The following is an 11,586-nucleotide window of genomic DNA, read 5'->3' as shown; positions in this document are numbered from 1 at the left end:
TAGGGTTTTTCCCTAAAAGTGACATCACCTGACTTTTAATTTACCTCAATAAGCAATTTTCTCCAACAAATCTTAAGACACCTTCCCTTTTTCAATATAATTAATTATTTTTTCTAAATATTTAAATGTTGATAAGATTTTCCCCCCATGTCGCACTAGGGTCGAGGGAGTCAAATCAAAGTGTGTCAAATTTTACCAATCGCATGTTTGTGATAAGATTAATTTAGGGTTCCTCACCGTACACTGCAATGCAATAAGAAGGATCCATTTCTACGTTCACAATCAATTTAATATTTTTTTATATTAAAAAATTTAGATGAATAATTTCGAGAACTAATTACTAGGATCAGAATAATGCTTCAAGAATCACTGAATATTTGCACAAATACTTACGGATCAACATCATGATTGTATATAGTAAATTTATTATCCTCTTGATTCTCTGTGGTTTCGCTACAATAGATGCTATCTAGACTTTACAATTGAACAAGCCTAAATAACTATGGTTGGTAGCTATGGCCTTTTATGAAGTTGAAATATTAGTGTAAATTAATATCATGAGTCTAATTAGCTACATGCTAAATTATATAAACATATACATGATATAATAATAATAATAATAATAATAATATATGTTTACTTTCTTACAAATAAAATTGTCATTAAGATAAACTATACTATTAATATAAATTTATAATAGTTATGCTAATAATCTAATTTTTATTTGACAAAAAATATACTAATACCAAACCATAATATATGCCCTTTGCATGTGTGTGTTGAGAATTTCACTTTCTAAAGCGTGAATTGTAGTAATCAAGTTTTGAAAAAAGGGAATAAAAAGCCTTATATGTAGCGACATATTTACTATTTCCTTTTTCCTTGGCCCAGTTTCTTTTTAAGCATATGCTCCTTTGATATTGTTCTTCCTAGTTTACTGTTTGAATAGTGCATGGAAGTATTTATGTTCCATCCAAGCTACCTCTGGTTTTTCTTATAGACTATTAGGTGAAGCAATCATGGTTTATATATAAGCAACGTTAGAAGTGATAGTAAAATATGAATATATATATTCGTTGTCATGCATGTAATGTATTTATGCTGTGGTTTGCATTCTTGTGCATGTATATATCTATGAGTACGAAGGAGAGAAACCAAGAATGCAAGTTATTCTGCGGGTGTGATAAGCAAGTAACGTATAAAAGAGTACTGATAGTACCAACAAGTCCAATCTAAATCCAAAAAGTTGCTTGCCACTATGTAATGTTGGCCTATAGAAACTAAAAAGCAGGGATGGCAAGAGCTCAGTTATTAAAGCAAATATGCTATTCAAATCACTGGACCAAAAGCCACACATACCATTCAGTCGGTAGCCCTCATGCTAGCCACCAAGGTCTCTCATGGGGCCCCTCTTCTTCTTCTTTTTTCCTTCTCATTCTACCTCCCAATTGTAAACAGGTAATTAATTAACTAATTAATTAATTAGGAAGGATATACATAATTCAAATTAGTTTGTTCATAGCTAGGGAAAATATATATGAACAATTAGAAGCAATAATTATGAAAAGGAAATTAAACAATAGATGTGTACAGTGTACAATCAACCAAGAAGATTTGTGCATGTGTATCAGCATATATATAAAGTGATGTGTTTCAAATAATGCTTCAGTGGATACTTAAAATGTATAGTGATAACTCATAATTGCAGCAAGATACAAATTAAAGCGATTCCATTTAGGTATATAAAGAGGAATCATCAGGGATGGAAAGACTGTGCATGAGAGTGGCCCATGGAAAAATAAAAATTCTAGCTAGACGCTGATAACTTTTGAAAATTATAGCACATGTACGATTCCGTGTTTCCCACTCATGGAGTTCTCTCTTTTCACCAAGTTGCTTCTTTAAAGCGAAAGCCTGCAGAAGGGTTGAGTCATTGAACAGTTTATGTGGAACTCTTTTCGAGCCTATCTCGGATATATTCATGTGTTTGTGTAAAACAAATTTTTTTATTCTACTTGGATCCTTCCTTCACATTGTAGGATTAGACACATGCAGGTGTCTTAATATTAAAACTAGAAATAGATTTGATTTTGGATATTTGAAACCAATTGGTACTCACTGTAACAGGAGATTAATTTTAACAGTTTACATAAAGTTTTAGGCCATTAAAATCTGTTTGTCGTCATTAAAAAGAAAAAACACTCTAGCAGAAACATTATTAATTGCATGCCTACAATAAAAAGAATTTACATCCCATTTTAATTGAGATTTTAATTAGCTTATTTTCGTGTTTTGTTCTATGTGGAACTAATTGAAACTAATGCGGTGATAGTGACATATAAAATAATGTATAATGATGTGTGTAAAATCATTTGATTATGTATTCCAAAATTTGGAAACCCATTGTTCTTATTTCTGCTGTATTGTTATACATATAAGGATTGATTTCTTTGATATTTTAAAATCCCCTGTATAAAAATATTTAATTTTAAAATATTAATTAAACACAAAATTATAATTGGAAATTAAATTAACGAAATAGAGAAAAACATATTACACTTCACTATCATTTTTCCATGATAATTCCATCAGACCAAAAATGATAATGTAACACCATCGTGGGCATGCCACGTACCATTTTCGCCTAGGATAAAATTTATATGTAATATTTTTAAATGATTTTATATTATTTTTTAATTGAATTTAAGTTTTACAACTTGATAATTTATATAATTAATAAATATCAACACTAATTACTAAGATAAAATTCTAATTTTAATTAAAAATAATATTAAAAACAGTTAAAACACTATTTAAAAGTTATGTCATTTGGCGTAATTAATTATCTTAAATTTGAGTTGGCAAGAACGTAATTGTATGGAGTACTTTGTCATACATAATGTTTCTATCTATTTCGACCTGAATTATTTATATATTGGTTGTGATGTTTTGGAATTAATGGTCTTAAGCGAAAAGTTAAGATGCAATTTGCCATGAATAAGATATTCTTAATTTGAAATAATAGGACCATTATATATGGTATAAAGAAAGAGATATAAGTTTTATCATTTGATAAGGAGGGTGCAACGATTAAATATAGAATCCATTGGATATTTTTTATTTATTTAATTAGAATTTTATTTTTTTATTTTAACAATAGATAATCCAAAAACTAGTTTCTATTTCATTATATACTAAAAAAATCAATAATAAAAATTAATGTTTAGAATTAATTAGTTTTGTTAATATAATATATGTCTAATGAAAATTAAATGATTAGTATAAATATATTAAATTTATATTAATTGTATAATATATTGTATTAAAAATACGATGTATCAACAATATATCAATTTCTATATATTGATAAAATTATCTGTTAGAATGATACATTAGACTAATAGTTAATTTTTTGTTAGATAAAAGTTATATAATGAGACATGTACAAATTAATAAATGTATTTTTTAAAAATTGTAATAAGCTAGAATGAAATTTTAATAAATGTATGATAAAAAAAAAAGACAATCAAATTAACGTCTAAACATTAATGAATGTAATTTTCTAAAATTTTAATAAAAATAAATAAATAGTCCAAATAAACTAGAGTTTTCAAAGGGTATTTGGACCGAAATGGAAAGAGACATGGAATAAAACACTGCCCAACCCTTTCAAAAATGTGTGTGAGTGTATATATATATATATATATACTAACTTATATTGTTAGTAACATTAATTACATTGCAACTTTTTAATAGGAAATTATACATAATTACTTCTCTTGTTTTGCTATTAAAAAATTATGCATGATCCACTCTAAAAGTAGGAAAAGTATGTCTAATTTCTTTAGAAAAAGAGTCATAGAAGAAAAATGTGTATAATTTTTTAAATAAAAGATGTCAATATGATGAGTGTCAATCTCAAAAGAAATTCGTGTAATTATGTCTAGTTTTTCCTTGGTATTATTGTACATATGTATGATCAAGTGATCAACAATGTAGTTCCATATAGATAAAATTAATTTCTAACAGAAGCTTGCAAAATCTAATTTCATCACCAACATCCATTTTTCTTGTTTTTTTCCCTCTCCCCTATCTCATAAACTGTACGTATATATATATATATATATATATATATATATATATATATATATATATATATATATATAATTTCTAAAAGTTTAAATTACTTTGTGCAGAGATAACATTATTGAGATATATCATCACCTTGAAATCTGACAACGCGTACCAATGCACTGAAAGAAAAGAAGCTCGGGGAAACAATCCATGCACAAAAAGGGAAGGAAGCCGGGCATGGAATTCATAAAAAGAGCACAAGTGCAAACACCTTCAAACAAGAGCAAGCAATGAACTTAACTATAATAAAAAGGTGTAAAGTCTAACAACACAAACTCCCAAGCAAAAACCTTGCCCTTTAAAGGAAACTTGGACAGGAGAAAAATTACAAAGTATGCAAGAATCATAAGAGAAAGTTAAAAGAAAAATCCAGATCCATCCATCCATTGCTAGCTCCATCTAATAAGGTATTGGTATATATCCCCCAGAGCACCTTAATTTCCATTGTACTTCTCTCGCTCCCTTGGTTTTAAGGTTGGCTTGCTATAGCTATATAGCTTTAGCCCCGCAATATATATATATATAGTAATGGTACCATATACCAAACATACACAAATATATATATATATATATATATATATATATATATATATATATATATATTTGATAATAGATAATAGATACAATGATCGATACACATACACATTCATTGATTCAAGTTCAAGTATATTCTAGGGTTTCCATGCTGATGCCCAAACCACCGGTTCCTCCTTCCATGTCAAGTAAATCCCTGAGAGATGTTCATCTCCTTGAGACACCACAAGTGACCACCCTGGTTGGTACCTCTTGAGCAATGCTTTCACATCATCCACCACATCATCGCTGAATCCACTTGGCGAAAACGCACTCCTCAGCCTCTCACACCACTGAATCCCTCTCTCCCTCCTCTCACAACAATCAAACTCTCCATCATCTTCAAACTCACCACTACCACAGCAAGCCAAAACCCTAACTATGGTCCTCGAGCACTCCCTCTCCAACATCAACCTCTCGTTGCTAGTGGGAGGGAAACTCTCCTCCAACATCTCGAAGTAGAGTGTGTAGAACTTGAGACACTCTTCAAAGCACTTAACAAAATTCTCCCTGGAGCTACAAAAATCAGCTTCTTCCTCGACAACGGTTACCACTTTAGGACCAAGAGACTTGAAAACACGAATCAAGTTTTCCCTCTCTTCAATTTCCACTCTTCTCAATGTTCCAACGCAGTTCACAGCTATAGCTTCATCTTCTTGAACCCCCAAACCTTCTTTGGTGATTTGGCTTAATCCACTAATCACGTTGAATTCAAAGGGCACGCCCATGAGTCTTGCAAACTTCTCCATCCGTTGACCAATCTCCTTCATCACCGACCCCGCTATCGCGACCACTGTGAGCTTAAGATGAGGTGTCTCATCGTTTCGCGTGGCCAAGGCTTCGAGTAGCGTTGGCCACTGCGTGCACAGCGTGTTGCTGAGGTCGATGATGTGGAGCTTTGGCTCCCCTTCCAAGGCCTCCAAGATGGCGCCGTTCGACGCCACGTGTCCAAAAGTTGTCCAAGGGCTCACCTCTTGAAACTTGAGTATCAACCTCATGGCCGAGTCAAACGAGTGGTTCTTCTCAGCCACGGAGGAAAGAGTTTTATAGCACCTCTCACCAGACTCAGTGGCTCTGCAGAACAACGCTTGCAAGAAATAAGAGGCGAGTTTCTGATCACAATCCCCATAAGGCGAAGCAAGCTCGTTAAGCATCCAAAGATGATGGTGCGTTTTGCTTGAGTCTCTCTCGGATATTGCTTTTGCACACTCTCTGAGAAGTTTGGGTGCCCATTTACCGTCTTCACTAGGCTCACTTGAGTCCGAGGAACGGCTCGTGGAAGTGTGGCTGTGGTTGCTGCGGTGCATGTTGTTGTGATCTAATAACGCTGCAGCCTCATCGGCAATGATGTTGTTATGGTTATTGGAGTGTGGTGATAGCTTCTTTGGAGTAGTGTAAGGACTTATGTCCATCTTGATGCTTAATTTCTATTATGGACAGCAATGGACTAGTCCTCCTCCTTTGACTATTGACACCCCCTACCCCTTTGAACTCAAAAGGTGGATGGAGGCTAGTCCTCGGGGAGATGTTAATTCCAATCTCTTCTCTGCTCAAATGGCCAACACAAAACCGTGATTTTGAAATTATATACAGGGTCCTTTTCACAACTTGTCATCGCTTTCGTTAGTATTTTAATCACTTTGCTTCTGTACATGTACTGATAATTACACATATGTTCACGTACAAGACTTTGTGGTCGTTGGATTAGAGAATTTTGTATATATTGTTATTCTGCCTTCCCCTACAAATTCCAATAATAATAGATCTATGTGAGGGGCTATAATTGTTTTTTAGGGGTAGTTATTTTAGTTTAATTGTCAATGGGTTATAAAAAAGTTTTGGTATCTATATTTAAAAATATCTCCTTCTAGTTTTTATACATATTTTTTTAATTACTCCCTACACATATTATTTTAATCCATTTAGTTTATACAATGAAAAATAAAAGTGAATAGAAATTATATATGTTAGAACCATCCAATGTGCGAACCAACTAACATAGAATTATTGTAGCTTAATTATCAATGGACTTAAATTCAAATTCTAGATAAACAATCGCGTTAATTAAACACTTGAAAGAAGAGTTTGCTAGCCAATCATCTTACAAAACTTAGATATGATTACTTTGCTAGAGGATATACTTGTCATATCATTTGAAAAAATACACTTATTTTCTTTTATTTCGTTATATTATTTATACAAACTTTCACAATTTAATTATCATGTGCTAGTAAAGAATTATGCTTACTTTTTTATGTATGACTTTTTTTTTATAAATATAAAGTAAGAAAAGTAAATATATTTTAAAATAAAGAGATATTTGTTATAATTATATTGAATTCCGAGACTTTAGTTAAGCTTAATTATATCTTATTTGAGTGAAAATTAAACAAGGAAGAAATTTTTATTGAAACAAATGAATCATCGATCCTATGAATAAAAAGTTTATAGTATACATTTATTTTTTTGGTACGAATTTATAGTACATTTATAATTTAATTTTGTTAACTCCATTTTTGTTTGATGGGTGAAGTGATATAAACGAGATCACTATAGACTTACATGATTTTCAATAGCAGTTGTGTTTATATTGTTCAAATTATTTTAATTTTGAAGGAAAATGAATTGCAGTCTGCAGAGTAGAAACAAGCTAGGAAAACAAAACAGCGATTCTGGCTAAAACTTATTGCTGCTCCTTATATTTCCGGTTAATATTCCTCCCTTTCTGAGTTTTGACTTTTGATACTCTGAATATCGAAGGCTCACTACTGCAAAAGCCAGGCATATGTCTATCCCTTGCACTCTGTTAAATGATATTTTACATTATATGTGTGATGATAATTATGATATAAAATAACTCACTGTTTAGATTATTAAGAGTGGTAGATAGGAACAGGATATAGTGCCAACGAATGATTAACTTAATTTAAATTTAGAGGAATTAATAATATATGCATATATAAAGTATTACATTTTAAAAAAAATATATATAATTATTATTAAATAAAATTTTATTTAAGTTTCATTATTAAATGGTTTAATTGGGTCTTATAAAAAAATGATTTGGGTCTGTTGTCTATTATAACGGAATCAGCATGAGAGAAATTAATTTCAGTCAATAATAAAAAAAAAATGTATTAAAATAGTCAGAAATTTACCAGCATTTTTCATGAATCAAATATATCTTAACTTTGCAATACATGTGTCGCATGTATAGGAATAAAGATCACCAAGACATTGGCCGACGAAAGGAACCCATCAATTCCTTGTCATGGTTGTGTCTAGTTTAATCCCACAAGTTGCTTTGGAAGCGAAAGAACATAAATTCCCGAACATAAAATATGTAATCCTCAATCACTCGATAAGGCAATCAGATCATTCTAAAAGAAAAATAACACACAACATATTTCTTTAGTGAATGCAAACAAATAGATGATGATGATGATAAAGGATATAGATAAATACTATATAACATATTATAATGGTACTTGATGTTGTTAGATATTTAAAACTTCGTTGACTTTGCTATTAATCTCAAATTACTTATATACATGCTCCATTCCCGGCACTAGTTAATAACATATCTTCTCTTAATGTCTCCCTCTTTTTTGGAATTACTATTATGTTCTCTCTTTTTTTTTTTCCCGTAAGCATTAATACAGTGTTTTTATATACATTCAGTTGCTTACTAATATTAACAAAATGATGCCATAATAAGATGATGATAAAGACAGAGATGCCTGACGATGACCTCCCTCCCACTTGGATATATAGGCATCTTGAGGTATCATATATGTCACCTTGTAAAGTTCAGATATCAAAATAAATTATTGCATATGCATAAAAGTTTAGTGTAGAAAATGCTTCCGATTCAGGTAAGTTATCATCCTTGAAAATGCTTCCGATTCAGGCATGTGGTCATCCTTTGATATACTCTTAATTCTTCTCTAGAACACGCAATAAGTTATCGCGGCCTAATTTTTCTCCATATGATCCTATTACTAAATATCAAAAGCCAAAAGACAGAGAGGAGGACACATGGGGTTATGTACTAAACTTAGATACTATTCAAAAGCTTAAAACCAGTGGCGTACCTAGAGAGTGGGTGGAAGCAAATTATACAAGTTAAAATCAAGGAGTTTAAATATATAAATATAAAAGAAAATAAATACAAAAATATAAGATTTTATTTTAAAAAAATTGTAAAGAAAACATTTACTTGTGAATTCTTAAAATTGAGGGAGTGCAAAGTGCACCCCTAACCTTAATGTAGGTTTGTCAATGCTTAAAATTGTAAGCTTTAGTAGGCATAAAATGAAATTATATATTAAGCCTTGAGATATATTTGCTATGGTCTAGGAAGAGAGAGATAGAAAGTGATCGATACATATAATAATTGATGTGATAGCAAAGGAAATGAAAGATAAGAAGAAAATGAGATAGAAAAGCAAATAGAAAAAAAAGTGTATATTTATTGAAAATAACCACTTGTTCTTTTTTAAAAAAAAGTTTAGTTTTTTTTTTCAAAATAAATGTTAAATCAAACACATACTAAGTCAGCTATTTTTTCAGGAAAAAAAATCTTTTTGAAAAATAAATAGATTCTTGATAAAACAATATGTTTTATTAACCATTATAAAAATAAACATAAAAAAATCTACAACTCTTGAAATATTGGATATAATTAATAAGGAACTTTAGCATCCATGCGTGTTTACATTAAGTTGCATTTAACAATAGCTCAAAATGATATGGTATCAAATGGAACTTATTCCCCACCAATGATTAGGCAAGAAGACAAGGATAAGAAAAGCTCTTGTTACCAACATACCGTCTAATCATTGGAGAAAATGTCTTTGCCATAGGCTCAACTGTTTCTTAATAATTATTTTACTTTATTAAAAAGGTTTATGGGCGATCCTATTGATGGTGGTCCATGATTTTGCAACTTTCCTTGTCCACTACATGTGTGGCGTTATTCATCTCATTCTACAAGATATAAAGTTATGTCACGAAGTTTGTAAAGGATTATACTTTTTTGACAAGATTTTTCAACTTAACTTTTTTAAATTCCACAATTTTATACGTAATATTGATGATATAATTTCGTCACTCACTATTTAATAAGACTTTTAGACTAATTAAACTTATTGTCACTTCTATAGCAAAATAATTAGCTAATTCAAGGGTCACGAAATTTGATTTCTCACTCCAGTTAAAGAAGCAATCAGTAAACTTTGTTTATCAGTAAATGTGCAGGAAAAATAATCACAAAAAAAAAATTGCCGCATCTGCTTGAAAACTTTTCAGAGTGTATTTCATCAACTGATCAATTGCCATTAACTAGCTGCACATTCTTCTTAATATCTTATGCAACAATTGATCTCATGAATTTCTAAATGCTTGCCAAGGTGTCTGAATCTTGCCAAGCAACAAGATTAACTGTGGATGAAAAATTACTCCTTCACGTGATTCAATTGTGGATCTAGCTAGTTGTAATAAATCTCTAAAGACCAAGATGCATATAAAATATGAATAACTGTTAATTAGAATATTGAACTCAGTTGCTTCTTAATTCCTATTAATTTTTTAGTGACTTATGTGCTTGGTTTAAATTATGTTTGAAAAATAACTATTACCATTCTCCAAGTAGAACTTACGCAAAGAAATAGTTTTGAGAAAAAAATGTTCCCAAAAATGGAGATCAGCAATGGTAGACTGATCAATGTGTTGCATATATATCTAATCTCAATATCTTATCAAAGTCTTCTAGCTTCATATGCAAGCAATAATTACACATGCTGATGGAAAATTGGAGTCACATGACTTGTTTCAAAGATTGTCATAACAAGGCAGCACTTTGAGGAGGCTGACGTTACATGCCTCCACTAACTTCCCCCACAGATTGATACATCCAAGAATGGGATATGTCTCCAAATCTAATGTTAATTTTCCTCTGGATTCTTCCTGTACAAAAATTACCATACGTCCAAGGTTTCTAATTTCACTAAAACGTTGTATATTAAGGCACGTACTTTTGTTTTAATTTGTTTCTCTTTCTTTTATTTATTATTTTCCACGAATCTTGGTTTAAACATGATCAAATAGGACATAAAAGTGTAACATTTTGAGAATAGAAGACATCGACTTTGATGCCTCATTCAGATGTCTCCATGCGTGGTGCTAGTGTGCTAGAGACAGTTTAAGTAACCTGCTTGGGCTTGTTAGTCACGCAAATATACATATACATAAATACATGCAAACAAAGATAGACAACTACAACTTGGTTACCCTATGCAAGAGTTGTAGGTATGACAACGACAAACAGGAAACAGAAGGTGGTGTCTCGTGTGTGTATAACTGTAATTCACTGGAGTGGCAGGACAATGGGACGGATAGAATATGGATGTGAGCCATGGCTAAGTTAAAGGTAATGATGGTGATAGGTTCCAGCTGTTGTGCCAATGGCTCAAACACAGGCCAAGGTCGTCTGATTTAGTAATTGCCACCACAACTAGCAACAACACTTTTGAACAACAATTCATATGCTACTTAAAAATAATAAAATCAAGGAAAAGTGGTTGCAACCTTCATCATCATTGAAACAGGTTATAGGAGTTTATACTTTGTAATGTCACCAATGTAAAATAAAATAAGATAAATTGTGAGTTGTAATAAAATCACATTTAAGATTAAAAAATAATAAACTATACGTGGTAATCCCTGAATCAAGTTTTACCGTTTGTTTCTTGGATATGAAGTTTCATTTTGTTATTATAATACTAAAAGAATCTCATTTGCCAGAAGAGTGACAGAAATAAATAGTTTCTCATGTTTGCTAGAAAATAAAAACATTTCCCAAAACTAAAAAAAAAACAC

The 11,586-nt window shown here is 31.1% G+C and overlaps 1 protein-coding gene across 1 annotated transcript; it reads right to left on the bottom strand.

Moving 5' to 3' along the window:
• Positions 1 to 4,285: 4,285 nt before the first annotated feature.
• LOC114386855 (protein SHORT-ROOT-like) lies at positions 4,286 to 6,261 on the bottom strand. The gene has a single exon (XM_028346907.1). It carries the CDS (start codon positions 6,117 to 6,119, stop codon positions 4,806 to 4,808), a length of 1,314 nt encoding a protein of 437 aa, XP_028202708.1. The 5' UTR covers positions 6,120 to 6,261; the 3' UTR covers positions 4,286 to 4,805.
• Between the last annotated feature and the right edge of the window lie 5,325 nt (positions 6,262 to 11,586).

Source organism: Glycine soja, chromosome 15 (genome assembly GCF_004193775.1).
Source record: "Glycine soja cultivar W05 chromosome 15, ASM419377v2, whole genome shotgun sequence".
Lineage (NCBI taxonomy): Eukaryota > Viridiplantae > Streptophyta > Magnoliopsida > Fabales > Fabaceae > Glycine > Glycine soja.
The sequence above is the reverse complement of the archived record's forward strand: the minus strand, read 5'-3'. Positions and strand labels throughout refer to the sequence as shown.

Bases quoted from the DNA above. Each gene is read 5' to 3' on its own strand.
- LOC114386855 (XM_028346907.1), bottom strand. From the start codon at position 6,119: ATGGACATAAGTCCTTACACTACTCCAAAGAAGCTATCACCACACTCC.